The sequence below is a fragment of the Pinus tabuliformis genome, chromosome 1_1, assembly GCF_031772625.1.
Source record: "Pinus tabuliformis cultivar Carrire ecotype Pingquan chromosome 1_1, CPIR1, whole genome shotgun sequence".
NCBI lineage: Eukaryota > Viridiplantae > Streptophyta > Pinopsida > Pinales > Pinaceae > Pinus > Pinus tabuliformis.
In genome coordinates, this window is record NC_142297.1 from 492,595,364 (window position 1) to 492,618,899 (window position 23,536).

At 37.9% G+C, this 23,536-nt stretch overlaps 3 protein-coding genes across 5 annotated transcripts in view; 2 read left to right on the forward strand and 1 right to left on the reverse strand.

The window, feature by feature from the left end:
- LOC149213932 (medium-chain fatty acid ethyl ester synthase/esterase 2-like) overlaps nucleotides 1–23,536 on the forward strand; it is a 424,233-nt gene that overhangs the window by 116,882 nt on the left and 283,815 nt on the right. For all 3 annotated transcript variants that reach the window (XM_089392144.1, XM_089392145.1, XM_089392146.1), the window contains one exon: nucleotides 21,371–21,471. In XM_089392144.1, coding sequence (XP_089248270.1) covers nucleotides 21,371–21,471 — 101 coding nt within the window. The remainder of the gene's footprint in view (nucleotides 1–21,370; nucleotides 21,472–23,536) is intronic.
- On the reverse strand, nucleotides 10,740–11,706 carry LOC149213933 (uncharacterized). Its single transcript, XM_089393118.1, has 3 exons — nucleotides 11,589–11,706; nucleotides 11,347–11,488; nucleotides 10,740–11,211 (listed from the first exon to the last, which is right to left on the reverse strand). The coding sequence occupies exons 1-3, from the start codon at nucleotides 11,704–11,706 to the stop codon at nucleotides 10,749–10,751; spliced, it is 723 nt and encodes a 240-aa protein (XP_089249244.1). The 3' UTR covers nucleotides 10,740–10,748.
- Nucleotides 14,046–15,951, forward strand: LOC149213934 (uncharacterized). The gene is made up of 2 exons (XM_089392147.1): nucleotides 14,046–15,526; nucleotides 15,649–15,951. The coding sequence occupies exons 1-2, from the start codon at nucleotides 14,426–14,428 to the stop codon at nucleotides 15,841–15,843; spliced, it is 1,296 nt and encodes a 431-aa protein (XP_089248273.1). The 5' UTR covers nucleotides 14,046–14,425; the 3' UTR covers nucleotides 15,844–15,951.

Here is a 23,536-nt window from a genome sequence, read left to right on the forward strand (position 1 = left end):
CTGGCTGTCTCGACAATTCCTGACAGTTTTGGCTGTTCCGGCTTCTTTGTGACAGGCAGCTTTCTGCTCTGCGCAAGCCCTTCTAGCTCTGCGTCAAGGCTGCGTGGGCCCAGACTAGCCCAACGTTAGCGCTCCCGGCTACTACGCTGCCTCTTTGCAAGCTCTCTCCGCCTCTCTCTTAGTATTCTTCGAAAAGTCCTCCTAGATTCTCACTGCCCCACTGCTGCTGAATGATCACTTAGTTCGAACTTCTCAGCTTCCTAGCCCTAGAAATCGAACTCGAGATCAATTCGTTCTTTTCGTGTGTGCTTCCAAATGAACCCGAAGCCTTTCAGGCTCTGCGTCACCTCTTCTTCTTTTTGCATCAACTATCCCGGCTGTCCCGGTAATTCCCGACAGTTCTGGACTGTTTCGGCTTTTGCGTGACAGGCAGCTTTCTTCTCTGCGTAGGCCCTTCTAGCTCTACGTCAAGGCTGCGTGGGCCCAGACTAGCCCAACGTCAGCTCTCCCGACTACTGCGTTACCTCTATGCAAGCTCTCTCCGCCTCTCTTAGTATTCTCCAGAAAGTCCTCTCGGATTCTCATTGCCCCACTGTTGCTGAATGATCACTTAGTTTGAACTTCTCAGCGTCCTAGCCCCAAAAATTGAACTCGAGATCAATTTCGATTTTTTTTGTGTGTGCTTCCAAATGAACCTGAAGCCTCCATTTTATACTTTTTTTGTTGAGCCTTCAATGACCGAGATTAACTCTCTAATCAACAGCTAAGATTAAAACATGACTTGATCCGCCTTCTAGATCATTCTCAACGATATTTTGATTAATGCCGTTTAATATTTCAATTTCCCTAAGTTTAGACTTAGGAACTCCATCAAAAATATTAATTATTTTAATAAAATACAATTCGGGTGGAATTTCACCAAACGGTTTTTGGGTTCTTTAGAGCTCATGTGCCTGAGCCTCTCCACCAATATTCAAGGCTAGAGCACTTTCGATGCTACCAAAAACTAACACTCCCTCTTAGCGAGTGAATCGTTAAGACAAATCAAACCAAGAGCTTTCTCGTTACCTTCGGTCATCATTTGCGCCAAGCCTTTGCCTTTGACTAACTTGGTGGGTCTAATCTCCAAATCATATTCTTGTATTTTAGTAACCCACCTAGCACGAGTCCTTAAGCAATCAATTTGAGTTAATATATCTTTAACTGTAGAATGTGGGACAAAGGCAATGATTTTGGTATAGCTCACATAAGTCCTGAAATGTTTAAGAGATTTGACTAAGGCATAGGCTTGCTTTTCCATGGTATTGTAATTTAATTCAGAATTTTGAAGCGCTCTACTTATGAAAGCAATAAGTTGTTTGTGACCATCCTTATTTTTCTGCAATAAGACACCAACAATGGTATCTTTAGAAGCGAAAGAGAAAATCATGAAATCCTTAGAGTAATTAGGACTAATTAAAACTGGGGCTTTTGCAATAGCACCTTTGATTCCCTGAAAAGCCTTTTTGCCATCTTCTTTCCATACAAATTTTACATCTTTTTTCAGAAGACTTTGAATAGGCTTAGCTATTTTTGTGTAATTCGGAATAAATATTCTAAGAAAATTTGTCTTTCCAAGAAAAGACTGAAGGGATTTAAGATTATGGGGAAGAGGAATCTTTTTTATTGCCTCAACTCTTTCAAGATCAATCTTGATTCCATCTTTAGAAATGATGTGACCAAGTAATTTCCCTTCAGTTACTCCAAAAACAGACTTAGCCGGATTTAAAGAAATCCCGTACTCTCTACATTTATCAAAAAATTGCCTAAGATGACTTATATGACTAATACCATTCTTGGAAAAAATAGTAAGGTCATCCTGATAAATTTCGATAAACTTCCCAATTAAACCTTTGAAGGCATAGTCCGTTGCCCTCTGAAACGTAGTCCCAACATTGGTTAACCCAAACGACATTCTAATATATTCGAAAGTACCCTATGGTGTGGCGAATGTAGTTTTGTGACGACCCTCCTTCTTAACCCATACTTGATTATATCCAGAAAAACCATCTAGCAATGACATCATTCGAGAACCAGTTACTCTTTGCAACAAAGTCTCCATATTCGGCAAAGGGTAATTATCTTTCTTACATGCTAGATTAAGGTTTCGAAAATCGACATAAATTCTTATTGTACCATTCTTTTTCCTAACAATCACCAGGTTGGAACACCATGTTGAATGCCTTGTTTGAGCAATAATTCCTGCTGCAAGCATCTTTGAAAGCTCCTTTTGAACCAAAGGGGCTAACTTAGGATTTATTTGCCTAAGATTTTGACGAAAGGGTTTAGCATTTTCATCTTTCAAGGGGATAGCGTGCTCCATGACATCTTCCCTATAACCTTTTAGTTCATCATAAGAAAATGCTAAAACATCCCGATATTCACAAAGTAAATTGGCTAATTTTTTCCTTTCTTCATCATTATTACCCTTACCAATTTTGATAATCTTTGGATCCCTATAGGTACCAATGTTTACCTCGATGGATTCACTTGGATCCATTTTATTTTCCTCTTTCATCTTTGTGGCATCATGCAAATCAAAGCGCTGTTCTAAAGAAACCACATGCCTAGGAGTAGGATTTATAATATCTTCATGATCATCATATCCATCCTCAAAATCTATCCGAAAATTTTCAAACTCATCCAAATTATCAATAAAACGAATCACTTGTTTCTCGTCATCAAAAACTTGCCAATGCTCTGAGTTATCTGGAACAGAAGGCCTAAATATAACTTCCATTTTTATCTTATCCTTAATCAACCCATCAGATAACTGCAAAGTGGAAGTAGCTACGACAAGCTCAACTGCTGAAGTATTCTGCGCTCTTGGGATAGCCTCAAGGTCAAGGGCATCAAAGTATTCCATAGTATCCCATACAACTTTTCGATAATTCCTTAACCTTTGATTTTTACATGTAAATTTATTTTTAATTTGCATGATAATTAAGTCAGAATCCCCCTTGATGCTAAGCAACTTAACTCTTAAAGCCTTTGCCAACTTAAGACCCAGCAACAAAGCTTCATATTCAGTGACGTTGTTGGTTGCTTCAAATTCCAATCGATAGGCAAACTTGAAAATATGACCAAGGGGTGATTTTAATAATATTCCTGCACCTTTACCATGCCTAGACAATGCATTATCAAAATACATGTACCAAACTTTATCCTTGAGATCCGAAATCTTTTTATCGACCTTATTGTCGGGAAGAACTATGGAATTAGACAAAATAGCATAATTCCCAATGTTAGATCGTTCTTTAATTATCTCATTATGAGGTCTCTTAGGATCTTCAACATGGAATCTTCTCTCAGGCTCTCATTAAGTCTCACAAAACCATCACCTCTAGGAGAAGGAATCATAGCATATGACCAATTCATTTGAATACTCCCTCTTAGATCAGAGGCCCATTTTCGAGATAAAAGCATACCCCAAGCATCAAGCACATCAACAACAATGATGTCCATAACAATCATAATATCAGGGTAAACCGATAAATGAACTTGTAAATCCTTGATTAGATAGTGAACTTCAATCTTCTTAGAATCCATGGCACATATATTGTAGTAAGGCCTAGAAACTCTTAAATTAAGTTGTTCCATGACCGGATTGGTCATGACACAAGCTGATGCACCAAAATCCAACATGCAATCATTCAATTTATATCCATTAACCATCAAAGTAATAAAGAATGGCTTATGATCCTTGTTATCTGAATCCAAACTTTGCAAATATATAGGAGCATCTTGATAATCAACCTTAGGTGCCTTTTGTTGAGAAACATTTAGTTGAGAAGCTTCAATAGCTTTTATTAACTTAGCCTTTTGTGAAGGAATCTTTACAATCTCGGGGACAGGAACCCAGATTTTTGCATTATTAAACTAACTTCCCAAATCGACATCTAATCCGGAGTTTGAACCCGAGTTAAAAATTCGAGGGGGAATTTGATTCCCACTTTGATCTTTATCCTTTCTTTGATAAGTTAAACCCTTATTTTTAGCAATTTCCATGATTCACTCTGGAGAAGGCTTTTCACCATATAATTTAATCATCATATCATCTCCATGCTCAAAATTTTTTATACTAAAAGTTGAGGTGGTGCATAACATCTCGATTGTTTTCCTTAACTTCCATCCAATCTTCCATATATAAAGAAAAGTCTTTACCCGCTACATTGATTTGATTACCTGCCCCAAACATTCCATTATCCAAAATCCTTCTAACTGTGGGGCAAGTAGCCTGCTCATGAAGAGCATCACAAGCCCAACAATAAGGCGGAGCATCATGGACCAAATTAGTATGTTCAAGCAGATTAGGTGGTCTCTGCTCACTAGATTGACCTTTCTTCTGCCAATTATTATTTCGAGTATTATTATTATTTCTAGGCTTGAAATTCTGCGTTTGAGCTCTTTCCATTTGAACCAACCTATTCTGCAAAGTAGTGATCTCCTTAGCATGGTTAGAGGTTAATTTCGCTTGGTTAGGTTCCATGCTTTCAATTTTTTGCAGTAATTTCTGAATAAGGTCATTATCAAATTCTTGAATCTCTTTTCCTTTAGGTTCTTTCAATTTCGTTGAAGCCCTATCAAAACCTAGGACTTTAGACTTCCGAGATGCTGCCTTATCTTTTTCAAGCTCTACCACTAAAGCTTGATAATCTCTATAATTAGGAAGTTTAGCACGTATTAATTCATAAGAGGGCTGAGGGCTAAAGGCATCAATATAAAAGTCTCGAAGAGATTTATTAGTAGGTTCATAATCTTGATGTAATTCCTTAATAATATCATTGAACCTCTTATTAAATTCTTCTACGGTCTCATTTTCTCTCTTTTTAATGATACTGATAGCTTTTACGAGATGCCTTCCTTCTCTCTTATCTCCATACTTTTCCTTAAAGGCATTAACAATCGATTGCAAAGAATCAAATGAATTATGAGGCTTTTCCATAAACCAATCTAAAGCATCCCCCTCCAAGGTAAGAACAAAAAGGGTCATTTTTACATCTTCATGATTAAAATCAGTAGCCCTCGCATACTTACCCAACCATGAACTAAAAGATTTTAGATGAGAGTTAGCACTAACTGCATTATTGCCCTGAAAGAGAGGCAATTTATCCATCCCATGTTTTGGAATATCATTGGGATAACCTTGAATGTTAGCAAAGTTACAAGGGGCAAATATGTCCATGATGTCATGCTCGACTGGGTTAGTAAAAAGCAAATGGATATCAGAGAGGGCTTCTTGTCTGAGATTAACAAGAAGGGTACGAGAAGAGAGTTTGTGTAATCGTACTCTGAGAGCCCTTTCAGGATCAGGAGCAGGATTAACCAAACTGCTTGGATGTCTTCTAGTATACACTCTTGCAGAAGATAGAGGAAGTGGAGTCGCCACCCGGACAAAAGCCTAACTCGAAATAACTCAAAAGCAAGGAACCAAGGACAAGGAACTTATCCTGGCAAGAGACGAAAAGATGAGAAGAAAGAAAAGAGATGAATGTTGAAGAAACCAAGGACAAAAAAAACTCTATCCTCGGCAACGATGCCAAAAAATGTTGTCGCACAGAATGTCTTGGCACCGCGACAACGCTCAGATTAGGGGTTGTCACCTTGATTCCCAATCTCTTCGTTTAAGCTGTCTCCCTACATCAGGCTAAGGGGGTAGACCCTGTGGAAAAATGGAATGAAGAAGAACTAGTTGGGAACCAATTAGTGCGGGAGACACAACGAGGCGATCAAGTACTTAATTAAGATTTAGCAAGACTTAGATTTGATTAGATTTTAAACGATTAATACCAGTGCCTTATGGAGTTAATGATCTTGCTAGGGAAATGAAGACCAAGTATTCTATTAGCAACTGCTGCTTAGATGAATGAAATGTAGATCCTAAAACTTAATGTGAGATGTAGGAATCTTGGTTAATTTTAGTTTAAATGCCTACTTAAATTGTGAATCCTTCAATCCTTTCTGTGTTGAGCTTGATTTCATAGTAATTAGTAGAGAGAAGATCAGGATTAGAACACTAAGGTGTGATTATTGATACCTCTCCTGAATCCTTCAATCCTTTCTGTGTTGAGCTTGATTTCATAGTAATTAGTAGAGAGAAGATCAGGAGAAGAACACTAAGGTGTGATTAACGATACTTCTCCTGAACTTTTAACATACTCGGTGCCTTAGGCGCTGTAGAGAGCTGTGGCTCTAACGACTGCAAGGTCACCGTTTTAAGTACTATTAAAACGGGCTTCTCAAGAAAAGATGGATGGATATCTATCTGTCTATCGACCAAGCTTATTCTTGGAAGTAAATTTTATCTATGCAAAGTTAACTTATATGCGAATGCACTAGATGATGGGATGAAGTTAGACTTGATGAAGGAAAACCTCTGTGTCGCAAAAGCCTTCAATTACCCGAATGAAATGTTCGCTTTATTAGATGAAGACTTAAAGTATAAACTCTTGAAGATATTACAATTAAAACACCAACTTATTTCAAATCTTCTTGATACAATTTAACTCAGAGAGAATAAAAACTTCTTTGCAATTTAATATAGATGTTCACAAATATGCATCTTAGGAATAAGAGATATGAAGTCTATTATAATTCCACGATAAAATTCTTTAACAATCGCTTGAAAATCTTTGTAAAATATCTAACATGTAACGAGCATTTAATAATTCAAGCAATGATGATCAATTTCAATAGATGCACAATGTTCTAGCAATTAAATTTCAAGAGATCCAAATACTTTAAACAACCACGAAATTTAAATGCTAACCAATTTAAATCCTAGAATTTAAATGAATATGCTTAGTGACCCAAATCTAGGAAAATTTACCACTTTCCTATAGTTAATCTTTAGATATGAAAATTTAAGCACATTTAACTATAGAGAAAAAGAAATGCTGATACCACAAAAATTCTCCTTATATCTTGTCCTTAGCACAAAAAGACACCAAAAGGAATTTTAAATTGACAATTTAATTTATCCTTAGGAAGATTTTTTTTTTAACATGCTAAGCAAGACTAAATGTGACCAAAATAAATAAAAAAAGATTTAATAATTTTTAAATTTTTTATGGGCTAGAGGCCACATAAAAAATTTAAAAATCTTAGTGTGAAAATTAATTTTGATTTATTTCCTAGCCACATAAAATAAACTTTTTAGGGTTTTTAAATATTTATATTTTTTAAATTAAAAAAAATAAAAATAAAAAAAATAATCGAAATCTAAATAAAACAATGAAAAATCAAAATGAAACAAATGAAAACAAAACCGAAATCTAACCTTCCCTTTTTTTTATGTTTTAGATTTCTTTTTTAAATCAAATAGAAAGAAAATGAAAATTGAAATTAATAAAATCAAACTAAAAGATCAATAATAAAAAAAAATTATACAAACTCTAAACTAACCTATACGTAACACAGAAAAAGTCTAATAGAAATGAAAATAACCCTAAACTTCACCCATATATAATAACAAAGATTGAATTTTTATGTTTTACTGTGTGTGCAGGTGAGAAGAACGGTTCGATGGTAGCGGCAAAGGAAAAATGAGGAAGCAAAACGCAGGCTGACGGGCATAAGGATTTGCTGAATGGAGCCGTGGATTTGCAGCGAGGAGCAAGGGAATGAAACGAGTGAGGGAAGAGATGGACAACAGATTGGGGCAAAGGAGGAGCGATGAGGAGCTTCGACGTAGGAAGGATAGTGGATAGGTAGTGGATGAAGGGTCTGCGGGGATTTGGAGGTGAATGGTGAGGAGATCCGCGGGAGATGACACAAGGCAAGAGGCTTTTTTACAGGTTTGGACAAAGCTGAGGAGTGAATGGGATAACAACGGATGGAGTTCATGCGGACAGGTAAGATCGATGAAGGGGAAGCGTTAATGCGGAAATAGCCTGCGGATTGAGGAGGGATGGCAGTATAAGAGGGAGCCACAGGGAATGGAAGAAGCGAGGTATGGAGTGCGATGAAGGGTGCGGTTCCTAAAAAAATGCGCGGAACAGAAAAATCCGTGGGAGCAAGAGGCACAAATGCAGTTAAAGAGCAACGTTTGGAATGCAATGGCATCACAGCAAGGACAAAGGTAGCAGAAAACTTGAAATCCGAAAATTCCAAAAGCCCTTAAAACGCAGACAGTAGGAAAATTTCGAAAGGGAATCCAAACTGAAGATGAATCCAGAACAACGAATTCCAAACTTGTGCTTCAGAGTTATCAACAAAACCCTCATAAGATTGTTCCCAGATTTAAAATATTTTAAAACCCTTGAACTGCAAAATAATGCATCTGCAAAGCTAGTTTTGAGGCCAGATCTTACCCTCTAAGGCCTAGATCTGGCTTCAAATCAAACTTGACTTTCAGATTTGCAACCTGTACCTGGAAACACAAACACCTAGAACCCGGATATACAAAAATAAATGAAACCCCATAAACCCAAGTCAGAAAAATTAAAAAAATTTACAAATCTATGCACAGGAACAACAAATCTGCCAGATCTGGCGAGTGTGAGTCCAACTCCGCTCCTAGATCTGATAATCTAAGGCTCTTAAAAGCCACATTTATCAATTTAGCATAATTGTTTTTTGAAAATTTTAATTTAAACGGAGGTGCTTTGCCCAAAACCCTTCACGCATCAGCAATAAAAATCTTATGATAAGTCCGAGATCAAATCGAGCTGGGCTCTTCAGAAAATACGAATCGGGAGTTGGCTGGTCCAATTGAAAACTTCCTCGAATGCTCGATGATCTAAAAAATCAAGAATTTCTTGCACAACTCAATTCAACCATCAACATAGGGCGAGAAAATGATAATAAAATTCAGATCTAATAGAGATACTTGCTATTATATTCAAAATTTAAATTACCATTCAAAGCCCAACAACTGAGCAAGATACCTGTACTCAAATCACTCTTCACAATGCTATCATCAATGGCTAAAAAGAATTCTATGCATGAAAATGACACATCTTACAGTATTTCCACGAAGAGTAACACCAATAGAAATTAACCCCAAAGTCTTTCTTTATTGCTCATAAAAAGATTACAAGAGAGCTTTCACTTAGCACACGACTCAAAGATCGGATAATCTCAACTGACAAATGACCTATTTAAAGATAAATCTTTCAATAGCTAGTTCGAGTGATCCTTGTCAAAGCAATATCGACTGTTGATGAAAATTAAAATTTCTTTTAATCTCATCTGTCGAAATATTAAATTCTTGAGGAAATTCGAATTTTTCAATTAAATGCATTTTAATTAACTCAAAAATAAAAATTTTGAGTTAATTTCTTCAAAAATTTGACTTTGACTTAAACCCAAGGGACCAAAAGTTTAAAATTTAGCAAAATAATTAATTTACCTTAGTCTTTGGACCTTTTAAAATTTGAATTTTAAGGACCCACGAATTTTTCCTTTGGAAAATTTAAATTTACCTAGGACTTATAATCAATTAAATTTCTGGCTTAGGATTTTAATTAATTTTTGGCTAGAATATTTAATTCAGTGTTGATAATATCGGTATCGGGAAAATATCGGCGAGGGTCTGGAAAATATCTTATCGGAAATATCGGCGAAAATATCGGCAAAATATCGGCAAATATCGGCAAGCATAAAAAATGCATAATATATTCATTTTTTTTTCAGATTTCTAAACATATAAAGCAATAACAACATGAACTAAACACATTGGCACATAAATATGAAGAAAACACTGATATATATGATATCAAATAGAAATGATACATCAAACTTCAAAGGCGATACCAAATCCTGCTGATCCCTGATAGTGATAAATTGATAATTGTCCAATCAAGGACTCAAACAAAAATTAAAATAACATCACACATCCTGCTGATCCCTGATAGTGATAATTGTCCAATCAAGGACTCAAACAAAACAACATCACATATATAAAACTTTAAAAGTATTTCATCATCATGAGTTATAAACTTATATGTAGCAAAAGTTGCAAAACAAATAAAACTAGCAGCTATCTATCTGAGACCATTGGCCTCTCCCTAGCAGCTTTCTTTCTATCTTGTTCAGCAATTGCTTCACGAGCTTTTTGTATAACCTCTGCACTAGAAACCATACAAGGCATGACATCTGCATCATATGCAGAGAGTTTAGCCAGATGGTATTTCAATCGTGTAATCCCTCCTGACATCTTGGTCCCACACAAGTTGCATGATATAAGTGCTTGATTTGCCCCACCAACAGCCTCCCCATACTCCCAAAATGGGTCCAAAGCTTTTGGCATATTTGACATTTGTACTTGTAGTGAACTAATTCAAACCTAGGGCACAAAAAAAACAAAAAATTGGCATTAAATGAGTATAACTATACAGTGCCCAGCAAACACTCAAGAAACTATTTTAATTTTTAAAGCAACATCTTCATGTTCAGAATTCAAACAACAAAAGCAAGCATAAAAAATGCATACTATATTCATTTTTTTCAGATTTTTAAACATATAAAGCAATAACAACATGAAATAAACACATTGGCACATAAATATGAAGAAAACACTGATATATATGATGTCAAATAGAAATGATATATCAAAGGCGATACCAAATCGTGCTAATCCCTGATAATTGTCCATTCAAGGACTCAAATGTGGAGAACCAATACAAAATAACATCACATATAATAATAAAAGTATCTCATCATCATGAGTTACATGTAGCATAACAAAAAAACTAGCAGCTATCTATCTACTGCCCTCTCCCCCTTTTACGGGAAAACATGATGGGCTGTTTGTCAGGCCTGCCCCTAGTAGTAGAAGGCCCTGACACTGCCTCTGCACCTAATGTCAAATAATGAGTGATAGGCATGGAGCTATGCTCTCCTATATCTATAGCAGATGGTGTTGATGCTGATGCTCCCGCAGTGTCCTCCTCCAGCTCCTCCTGCTCCTCCTCTAAGTGCTGCTGCTCCTCTGACTCCGAGTCCTCCTCTTGCTGCCCCTGCTCTAATGGATCATCTGCCACTGGCTCCTCCAACCATGAAGGTGACTCCTCCAATATGGGCTCCTGAGACTCCACCCTCCACGGAGACAATACATCAATATTGTCTAAGGAAATGGCATCTGGATCCACTGGTGATTCTATTTGCCTCACTCGAAGTCGGATGTTGTAATGCACATACACCAAATCGTTGAGGCGTGCGAACTCCAACCTGTAAGAGTGTCAAAAAAAGTAATGAGTCTTGACTCTTGACTCTTGAGTCTTGACACTTGAAGGTCATAAATTAAAAATTAAAAATTACAATAAGTGTAATTGCTCAACTGAAGGCTTGAGTTCAAAGTTATACCTGTTGCGCTTTTTGGCGTGTATTTTCTCAAATACACTCCAATTGCGCTCACACCCTGAAGAGCTACATGTTTGACTCAAGATTCGCATAGCCAAATTTTGCAAATTTGGTACCCTTGCACCATAGCTTCGCCACCAAAGATCTACAACAAAATAATGAAATAAAAAATTCAAAAACTTAAAAGTTAAAACATAATTAAATTCAAATTTATAATTTCTAATGAGTGATGACTTGTCACTTACGTGGCATGAAGAGGGCCCTTTCCTTAATGGCATCATCAAAGCCAAATAAGCCAACACAATCCTGATAATTATGTATCTCGCGGCTGATTTTGAGACGAAGCTCAGAATCAGGTACCATCCTCTCAATACAGGAATGGAGCCCTTCAATCACCTCGCCATCAAAACGAAAATTGCATTTGTATGCAAATGCAGGGTTGAGGAAGAGTGCTGCTGCATGAATGGGTCGATGAAGCATCCCTGTCCACCGACTATCGATCACATCCCATAACATCATCTGCCTATTAAGGCCAGCAGAACCCTTGTCTGCATAATAGGAACGAATGGCCTCCTTGGCCCTATCCATGCCCTCATACAAATAAGGCATTGCAGGCTTCTCTCCATCCACCAATCTAAGAACCTTTACTATAGGTTCGCTAACTGCACATGCTTCTTCTACTCCACGCCAAAATGTCTCAGAGTACACCATTTTTTCAATGGCTTTCCCATCAGGTCTCCTGCTGTATCTACAACCACGCCAATCATTAGACACAAACATTTGCTTCAACTTGTACTGACATCGAAGCAAAGACTGAAGAGTAATAAAGGTTGTGGCAAAACGTGTGATGGCAGGACGCCGCAACTCCTTGTTTCCTGTGAACCTCCTCATAAGGCTAAGAACAATAGCATGGTTATAAATAAACTTGGGGATGCTCCTAGCCATATGAACTGCCTCCTTGATGAAGGAGAGTTTCCCCATATCCTCAAGCAACAAATCAAGACAATGCGCTGCACATGGAGTCCAGAACAATGTGGGATGCCTCTCCATAAGCATTCTGCCGGCAGACACATAATTAGCTGCATTGTCTGTTACGACTTGCACCACATTCTGCACACCAATCTCCTGAATGAACCCATCTAACAACTCACATATCGTTGCTGCATCTTTGATATGTTCTGATGCATCCAACGATTTAATAAACATGGTACCTTTAGGACAATGTACCAAGAAATTTAGAAGGGTCCTACCCTTCCTATCTGTCCAACCCAATGTTACCGGAATCGCCCCCCCCCCCGGAGGATCCAAACCCGGAACCGCGCCCCGTGCGGTTGCGTTCCGGAATCCATGGTGGAATCGCGGTTCCGTTTTCAAGGTTGCGCGGTTCCGTTTTTTTTTTACGATTCCTGCCAAAACAGGTTGCGCCACCCCGGAATCGCGCTTCGGCATGCGGTTCGGGCATGGGGTGGCGCCACGCAACCTGCCCGGAAGCGCACGCCACCCGCACGCCACCCGGGCGCAACCCGCACGCAACCCGCGCATATCAATTTTTTTTTTTAATTTCATTTAAAATCTAACTTAACTAAGCATGAGGGGGTGGGTTAGGGGTGGGTTAGGGTCACTTTAGGGTGAGTTTAGAAAAGAATAAAGCCCCCATTCTCTTCTCATTTTCTCACTTTGAGTTTATGAGAGTTGGAGAAGAGAAGAGAGGAGAGGAGAAGAGAAGAGAGGAAAGGAGAGGAGAAGAGAGGAGAGCTTGGAGGAGTGAAGAAGGAGGAGCTAGGAGAAGGAGGAGGAGCTTGGAGCAAGAGCTTGGAGGACTTCATCTACAAGAGCTAAAGAGGTAAGTTCAAACCCCAAACTCCCTTGTTTTTTTGAAAAAAAAATTGTATTTTTCTCCTCCCTCTCCTACTCTTTCCCATTGTTTCTACTTGCTCCTTTATTTACAGGTTGTCCACCACCTATATCCATATTCCAAGATGGTGTTCTTTTGGCTTCTATGTATCATTCCACTCTTGGTTTTAATGATGGCAAGGGTGAGGAATAGAGGGGAAGAGGAAGGGGATGAACTTGGGACTCCTAATAGTAGTGACCCAATGTATGATGAGGAGGAAGGGTTTGAAGAGGAAGGGGATGAACTTGAAGAGGACACTGAAGCACAAGATGGGAAAGGTACATCAAATCCCTTGTGGACCTTTGTGACCAAACTTGAAGGGGGAAAGGGTGGTGGATCTTACAAATGGATGTGCCCTCATGATTGTCATGGAGGAAAACCATATACGGGTTCATATACCCGTCTGAGGAGGCATCTTTGTGGGGTGCTAGAGAGTGATGAAAAAAAGGGTTCTGTGGGGGTAGCCATTTGCACAAAAATTTCAAGTGAACAAAGACAAAAATACATCAAAATAGAGATGGCTACACAACAAAAAAACAAGAAACAAAAAACTCATTCAGAATCAAGTGCAACCTCTAAATTTGGTAGTTGCCCATCTCCTTATGGTACTTCTGCAACCTCTGGAGGTAGAAAAACAATAGGGGATTTCCTTAATGTTGCTGGGAGGGATGATGTGGATGGAAAGGTAGTCCGTTTTCTTTGTGCTTGCGGTGTACCATTCAATGTGCTTCGCTCTCCCTATTGGCATGACATGGTAAAGGCCATCAATGAAGCCCCAAAAGGATACAAGGCCCCAACTATGAGAAAGCTAGAACAGTGTTATTAGAAAGAGAAAAAGCTAAGGTTCAAAGAGCTTTGACACGTTTTACACATGAGTGGGTGGATTATGGGGTATCCATTGTATCAGATGGGTGGACAAATATTAGAAACCAACATTTGATAAATGTTCTTGGTGTTTCTTCTAAGGGTGCAGTATTTATTGCATGTCATGACTCCTCCTCCATCAGTGCAACTGCACAAAACATTGCAGATCTCCTATTGAAATCAATCAAAGATGTTGGTCCGAATAATGTGGTTCAAGTGATCACAGATAATGCAGCAAATTGTAAGGCAGCAGGAAAAATTATTGAGCGTACTCATCCACACATCTTTTGGTCTGGGTGCCTGGTTCACACATTGAACCTTTTGATGCATGATATTGTGAAACACAAAGAATGTGGGTGGATTGCTGAGGTTTACAGGAAAGGGAAGCAGCTCATTAAATTCATCACAGGGCATACAAGGGTAAACTACTTCTATGGCACTTACTCCAAGTTGCAATTGCTTAAAATTGCAAAGACAAGATTTGCTAGTTATTACCTCACCTTTAGGCGGCTAGTGAGGGTGAGACAAGCTTTAACTAATCTGGTGTGTGCTGAAACATGGGATGAAATTAACCAGTGTACAGATGGCGCTACTGCAGATGTAGTCAAGGACACTGTTCTTGACAGTTACTTTTGGTCACAGGTTAAATATGTTTTGCAATTCACCAAACCAATTTATTACATGATCAAGTTTGCAGATTCAGATCGACCAGTAATTGGGGAGGTGTATGAGCAAATGGATAGCATGTTGGGGCAGATTAAAGACATTGTTGAGCCTAGAGATACCACCTTGTACAATTATATTCGTGAAGAGGTGGAAAAGCGATGGGATATGCTAAATGTTCCATTGCATGCATTAGCATATGTTTTGACACCTAGGTACTATCATCCATCATGGCTTTCAAAACCAGCACCTGGGGGGGGAAGCAGGAAAAAACCACACCAAGATAAAGAGGTTCACGAAAAATATATGGCTGCATTGAGTAGATTAATCCCTGATAATGAGGAGGCTGCATTGGTACGGAGACAGCTGAGCAACTATACGCTCAACACTGGTCCATTTGGGAGCATGCATTCAATTGAAGATCGAGAGCATTTTTCTGCTCTTGAGTGGTGGAACATGCATGGAGGGCCTACTCCACTTCTACAGAGTTTGGCATTGCGGGTGCTATCACAGGTGGTAAACACTTCTTCTGCAGAGAGGTGTTGGAGCTCTTATTCTTTCATCCACAGTGTTAAAAGGAACAGGTTGAGTTTAGACCGGGCAGAGAGCTTGGTTTATGTTCATTACAACTTGCGATTGTTGTCCCATTACTGTGAAGATGCAAAGTCTAATAAAGACTTGTTGATTTGGGACAAGCATCCAGAGGAGCCCAATTTGGAGGATGGAGTGTTGCAACTAGAGCAATTAGAGGATGCTCTCCTGGTATGTCCATTGTGGTATGAATTTTCCAATTTTCCCTTATAAAGCATTTCTCTAATTCATGTTTTTAATTTTTTTGTTAACTAGTGTTTTTTTTTTTGCATGAATTTTTTGAGCGATTCTAGGATGATGATGACCGTGTTGATATGCCACCACCCCCACCCCCATCTGGTCCTAGGTTCCATGGTTCAACACCAACAGCAGGGGGTTCTTCTTCATCAGTTCCAGTGCCACGACTTACACAGGGACCATCTTCTTCATTGCCACCACGTGGAGGCACGCCATCACGTTCTATTCGTGGTGGAAGGAGGAGAGATTAGTAGATATATTCACAATCTACTTCTTTTTGTCATAGTCTATAGATTACTCATTAGACTTGTAGACTTGTGAATTTGAATTTTGAACCTTTTTGGCTTGGCGGTGACCAAGTGACATATTTTGTAAACATTATTATTTGAATTTTGGACATGACAAATGTTGACAGTTGCTCACTTGCTAGATAAATCATAATATGCTTAAATGTTTTATGTTTTATAATATGCTTAAAAATTTGATGTATGTTTGTAATAGCTAGAATATAGATGATTGTTGTACATACTAGTAACTACAATGGAATCATGGATGCCATATCTATCTTGATTTATGCAAAAATATGCATGTTTTCATGTCTTCTACAATTAATTTGGTATTTGGGATGTTTGTTTTGAGTATAAATGCAAAAAAATATATAAAAATATATATATATAGCAGACGCTTCCGCGGACGCTTCGCTCCCTAGATTTTTGGAAAATGACGCTTCCGCGCTTCGCGCTTCCGCTTCGCTCCCGCTTCGTGCAACACTGGTCCAACCATCAGACATCACTGTGCATCCAGTGACTTCCCATGTCTGTTTCAACTCCGCCAATCTAGAGTTGATGTCCTCTTTTTCTGCTTGAAGAATTGGCCCCCGCAACTCCTCATATGTGGCACTTTTGTACCCTGGGCCCACAACAACAATAGCATCACACATTGGTTGCCAAAATGGATTGGTTTTTGTGATGCTGAGAGGTAAGTCGCTCCAATAAATACACCTCCCCATGACTCTATCTGCTTCTTCCTTCTCCTTTTTTTTGACAAGCGATTTTATGCCAGGTTGTGCTCCAGCTCCTGTTCGTGGAACAAAAAATGATGACCTCGCATTCACACTAGCATGTGATGGTGTGCCAGTTGTGGAGCCCCTCCCACTAGCGCCAGTAGGGCCACTACCCTGAACATCAAAATCATGAGAAGATATCCCAAAGGATCTACCTGCACGTTCAGCTTTGTTTCTTTCCGCCTCTTCTTTCTGTCCTTTTCTTCAATTGCCTCAAGAGCTTTTCGTATAAGCTCCGGACTAGAAACTCTACAAATGCCAACATCATGTCCAGGGAGTCTAGCAAGATGGTATTTCAGTCGTGTAACCCCACCTGTCATCTTGTCCCCACACAATTTGCATGAAAGATATGCACGATTTGTCCCACCATCAGGGATCCCATACTCCCAAAATGGGTCCAAGTTTTTTGGCATATTTGTATTTTGTAGTGGGCTAACTCAAAAGGAAACCTACAGCACCAAATTTTTTTTGGAATTAGTAACTTAATAACTTAATAAGTAATACGAATTTACGAAATTCCATGGGTGCAGGTCTCAATATCAAATCCTCATTCTTCAAAGACAAATGGAATAAACTTTAACAAAGTTCTACAATCTGCAATCTTCACACAAAGGACCCTAGTCAAGCTATGTAGAAAAGACTAAAAGAGTCAAAAGACATTAAAATCATAAAATATAAATGTATTCAATAACAGCGTTAGAGGACTGCGATTTGGCTGCTACAGGCAGTGTATAGTTATACATTGAGGATAATAAAAGCATTTATAAATTATATTTATGCTTCTAATGTTGGCTTATATGCTATCTTCTGAGGATAAGCAACTGTTGGCTTATATGCTATTTTTTACAGGCTGCACACTTTGAAAACTTGAATCAATTATATATTAACCCTGATTTAATTGCAGAGATTTTACAGTGATTTTTTTGAAAGGGGTTTGTCATTTCTTCTCGGCATTACATTTTTAGATCTAACAGTGTTTAATTGGCAGGGCTCTTGAGAAGGCTCATTACTTTTCAACACCAAGCTTGAAACTTTGCCTTATCTCTGGTGCAAAAGGGCTTGAAGCGACTTGGTTATCTGCAGAAAAATTCTGAAGGCTTTCAAGCCTTGAAAACTTAATAAAGTTCCCCTAATAATTTGACTAAATAGAACTAAAATATGACTAATTTTGGGAGCTAACTATTAGCATTTCTGGCTTGCTGCTCCTCTGGCTGTGAGAGTTTTAGATCACTGGTGTAAGTTTGCAGGTGTTATAGTAAAATTTTGACGAAGATTTCATCATAAGTCTTGGCATAGAGACTGATTTTCAAGAAGATTGTTCATTGCTGCACAGTGCATATATGTCTAAGGCTAACAGGTTTGTGTTTCAGGTGTGACATTCCTCTTTGAAAGGGTTTCACTGTTTATTTGGGGTCTATACATTGATATTTGAAGGATCACATTAATATACCAGCAACAAAGGGAATGCCGCAAGGCTTCAAGCCTCAATCCTCTCCCTAACTTGACATATTTCCTCACTTTCACATACTTCAGATCTGAAGTAGTTGTTGCAGATCCTAATCTCACTGATAATACAAACTTAAAACCATAGTATAATGTTCCATTGACATATTTTAAGACTGTTTTTGTTGTGTTTCAATGAATGCCTTTGGGGAACGTCATACATTACAATATAATGTCAACAGCGTTTTATTTATAACCAAATAACACTGTGGTTAATAGGTTATAACTGCGTTTTATTTATAACCAGTTACCAAATAACACTGTGGTTATAACTTGGAAATACATCGTTTGATCTATGGTTGGATTTGGACATCGAGTTGATATCGACTATGAACAAATATGTTGCTGCCCATCCCAATATAAGTCGACCATTGGTTTTCTTTTGACCTTGTCTGCAATGAAACTGGCAGGAGAAACGTCCAACTGACAAAGGAAAGACAACATCGAATTTATATCGACTCATTCGTGGCATCTAAAGAGAAAGTTAAAGTTAATTGTTGATGGGAGTCATAAGTTATAACTGCGTTTTAAACTTTTATTTATGACCAAATAACACTGTGGTTATGACCAATATAAAACGTATACACTGTAATATCAATATGTATACACGGTATAAGACTCGACTCTCGACTCTCCATGGCACATGCGTATAGAATATGCATACCTGTAGGGTGGGCGCTGTAGACTGTATGTAAACCCTCCTTCGCAGCCAAAGATCAACCTCAAACCCTCCGCACTGTTCGCACTCGGACTCTCCAGCTCTCGAAAATAAAATGACGCCTAAACCCTAAACAAAAACCTATTTATAAACTGTGCCGGCGATATATACCATCGTCGCGCGATTTTTATAAAAATATCGGCGATATTTCGTATTTCTCGCGAGATTTCCGAAATTAGAAAATATCGCGATTTTTGCCAGCCGAAATTTCGTCTTGATGAAAATCGCGCGATATTTACGAATATCGCCGATTTTTCGGCGATATTATCATCACTGATTTAATTAATTAACCTATGAGGGGATAAATTATTTTCCCAACCCTCAAGACATTTTACATCATTATTTTCATATCTCTTACATCACAAGGCGGAAAACCCATCTGAAATAGACCCTCACAGACTATCCATTTCTGCGACACAAATATAATCCAGTAGACTAAGCAATTTGTAATAAAATAACGTAACCAAATAGTTAGGATTATTCCCAAATCACTTTTACATAGATTCAATCTATAACATTAGGACTCGCCTAAGATCCCGGTGACAAAATTCATTTCGGCTTTGGGGTAAGGCTGAAGGAAAACTCTGCTGACCACTCGAGAATGGATCGGTGAGACAAAAAACCTCCCGGAGTGTAGATCGTCACCATAAAAATAGGTTTACTTAGGCAATTATATACATGACACAGATCTGCTGAGATTATGTACATCATATACATGTAGAATGGGTTTACATTATAACATGACAATCAGGCCGATGATGATAGCTGGACGGCATGGACATATCGATCAGGCGCAATCCCTTTTGGAAAAAAAGAGGGTGTACTGCTATGGGTCGTTGACACGTAGTGGTCAACAGGTTGTAAATTTGATAATTCTGTTCCATGTTAGCAGAATCTTAATTACTGTTCATTCCCTCATTAAATCTTTGTTTAGATTACTGGAAAATGTTATTACATGTCTTATTTCTTAATTCGGATTAGATGTAATTTACATGATCTTGTACTAGACACAGCCTTCATGCATGTTTGGAGTTCTCTCTTCCTCCAGATTCCTGTCATGAAATTACTCTTTTAGTGGTCAGCAAGATGGGTTTGCTTTAGGTTTTTCATTCAGGTTTTTATGCTTTCATATCATCATAAGAGAACAAAATACATTGGCTGTAGTATAGATTCCATATGCCCAATACTATTTTAGTCACTAATCTTGCTTTCAACCTACTACAAAAATAAAATAAATCAACTTTCCTTTTTTCTGTTTACAAATCTGAAATTTATCGAAGTATAAATCAGAAGACAGATTTGTTCTTGTAAGACTTACATCCATTCCTTAGAACCATTAGTAGGTTGGCTTAGATTTTATTAGGGATGCCCCTTTTCTACTATAGGAGAGCCAGCCTAAAGTGAGAGGAAGGGCTGCTGTGGTTATGGTGGACAGCCTTCCTGAGTTCCTCCAATGTCACACTTGTGCTTTAGGGCATTACCACAAGAAGTGCAGGTTTGGGAGGTAACAAGGTGCAAGTACGTTTTTTCTGATGAGGTCAGTTTAATCCAGTCGTTTTGTCGCTCTTGGTGGAAAGAGGTATGTATGGAATTGTTTGCAAAGGCTATCTCCTGTTTAAGGATGCCAAAGAGTTAGATGCTTTTGATTCTTTTTTTTCAGATTTCTAATCAAGCCTCTTGCTCTTTATGCTATACACCCTTTTGATTCTTTTTTCAGATTTCTTGTAAATTTTCTTTTGTTAATGTAAGACATATTTTCCAAAGAAAATACAATTATATAGTATTAGAAACACATCCATTTAGGAGAAAAAATGAAATAATTTTATTGGAGGATGCATGGGATTTTCAGAGGGTGCAATAAAATTCTAGAATTTTGTCATGAATTTGTTGAGTTGTTTTAACACAATTTTTTATTCCGAATTATATTTGTTCACCAAACCAAAAGGTTGAACTGGAGCCTGGTGAGCTAGCTTATGAGACTGAATTTGTGGGGTTTAGTGGCTGTGCTGGCATATTCATGATAGAGCAATTTATACATAGCAATAGAAATTTCAAAGGTTCTTCCTGCATTTATATGTGACCAAATACTTGTGATGCACTTTTCAATTTTCAAATATGGATGACTGAACTTCAACATGCAATTTTAAATCTGAACTATAATTGTGAAACATTTGTTACTCTTGATTCAAAATAGGTGGAATCCTAATTTCAAATGAATCCATCTGGATTGGAACAGAGAAATGAGTATGGGAAACATGAAGGGCTCAATGGCTATTGCATGATATCACCTTTCAGTTATGTCTAAGGATAAATTAGGTTTCTTAACTTTGAAAATAAAACATAAATAGCAAATATTTAAATCTCTTTTATCTCAGTCGATGGATGTTCACTCAGATTGTTTTTGTGGGATGTAGAAATTGCATGTGGTGGAGTTTATATAAATTAGGTAAATGATTGTCCAGATTTCTGACCTCTTTGTTTGTCAATTTTGCAGTTGTTGGAGGAGCTGCCAACCTGAACACACTTGCCTCAGTGCATGATGAAACACCAATAGTGATTGTGATTCCTGGCCTGACCAGTGATTCCAAAGATCCTGTAATTTTGATGCACATCAGCTTTTATCGCATTTTTCTTTTTCTTTTTGGCATTGCAATAGTTTCCATTAGGTCATATAAATTAACTTTGTCCTTGTGCTCTTATAGAAGTGGTTTTCACACTCCCGCTATGTATCGCTACTTGTCAGGCCAAAGTTTTAAGGATAAATAATAAAGTATTTAATGATTTAGATATAATCTCAATTGTTGGTCTCAAGGGAGGTTTAGGATTTAATCCAAGTCATTGATCACTTAGGAGATTAAGGTTAGGGATTTTGGCTTAATGAAATTATAAGATAAGCCTAAGGGAGAGGTTAAGACACAATTGATGAGGAAGCAATTTTCTCAAGAGCGAGAGGCTTGATTAGACTGAAGAGAAATGCGGAGAATTGCAACAGGGAATTTTGGGAAAATTTTTAGGGAAGCCGAAGGTAGGAAAGAGAGAGGCTGAGTCAGTTGAAGAGGAGGGCTGAAATATCCAAAGGCCAAATTTCTCCAGTGCGCAGGGGCCATACACAGGAAAAGGAGGGGCCAAGTTGCTGGTGAGGGAGGCTAAATTTTCCATAGGTCAAGTTTCTTCGATAGTGCTGATTTCCAGGGGCTGATTTTTCCCAGTGGGTCGAGTTCCAAGTTCCCAATAGTTGCATTTTTTTTTTGTGTATTCTCTATGGGTCGAGGTGCAAATTTTTTTATGAAATTTAATATGAATAAAGATTGTGTTGTAGTGTGATTGATTTCCCTGCCTTCTGCTGCATTTTATTTTCTGAGTTTACATACCAGTGTGTTTATTTTATCAAAAATTTCAGAAATATTTGAGATAAATATTTTCTAGGTCTTTAATAAATTGTTGAAGTAAAATAAATCTGATCTGGTATAATAAAAGATAACATTATGTGCACACTGCCTTCTTTTTTTGCAGTGCATTTTCTAACATAAATTGATTGATGATGCTAAAGATAATCATACAATTTTGTGTAATAACTTCTTGTTTGTTATAATTTGATATTAATTGATGATGCTAAAGTTAATCATTCAATTTTTGTGTAATAACTTCTTGTTTGTTCTAATTTGATGTTATAGTATTTTTGTGCAGACTTCACTCATAAACAAGTATATGACTTTGTACATATTAAAGTGCCATTTGGCTAACTATAATTCTAAAAGTAATGGATCAAAAGAGCTATAGCAATTATGTAATTAGCCAATAGCATTATTTATTCATAAAGGCTCTAGTTAAACTTAAATTGGTATAGTTTTCTTGATTTTGTTACCGACCACATGTGGGTAGTATCTATAGGAGAAAACTTTCTCCTAGATGGTCCTCAACTGGCACCCACCAGCCCCTTGCAGCCACCAGATAGCTTGATGTGCCACTATCTCTCCCACCTGAGCCAACCATGTGGTCCCGCGGCCATCTGTTATGATTGTATATTTGAATGTGGGTCTCCCGATCCCAAAAATATGGCTTTTCATTGGTGTAGTTGGGTAATTTTGTTTACTTATCATGGACATTTTTGGGCATGGATTAGTAGGGGCATTCAACAGAAAGAGTGGGCTAGGTCTGTACTTTGTGAAAATTCCTAAGCCGGAATCCTTACTACAACAACTGATGATATTTCTCCTATTTGCTAAATTCCTTTAAACAAATTACTTGTAGTTTCCTAAGGAAAATATCGAAATACATACACTGTAGCCTTCACTTAATTAAATATAATGCGGAAACAAGAGTCTGAGCAAGAAGAAAATACAACACAATGACACCGTTATTTTTGGACAAATGTCCTTGGAAAAACCGAATGCGGGAAAACCGATGCAACAGATCTAAGGGTTTTATTATTATGCAATAATAAAATCTGAATACGTCTCTGGAAGCCTTCTTGACATTACAGTTACAAAGAATAAACCTGACAGAGAGATTTGTGAGATTACCTCACACTATCACTGGAAATCCTGGCTGCTCCAGCCCCAGAAACATTGCCCCCGGTTTTTCTGGCTGCCTCTACGCTATCTTTGCACATTGTCTGCATCAGCCCAGTGTCAAGCTCACAGGGGACATCGTCAATCCT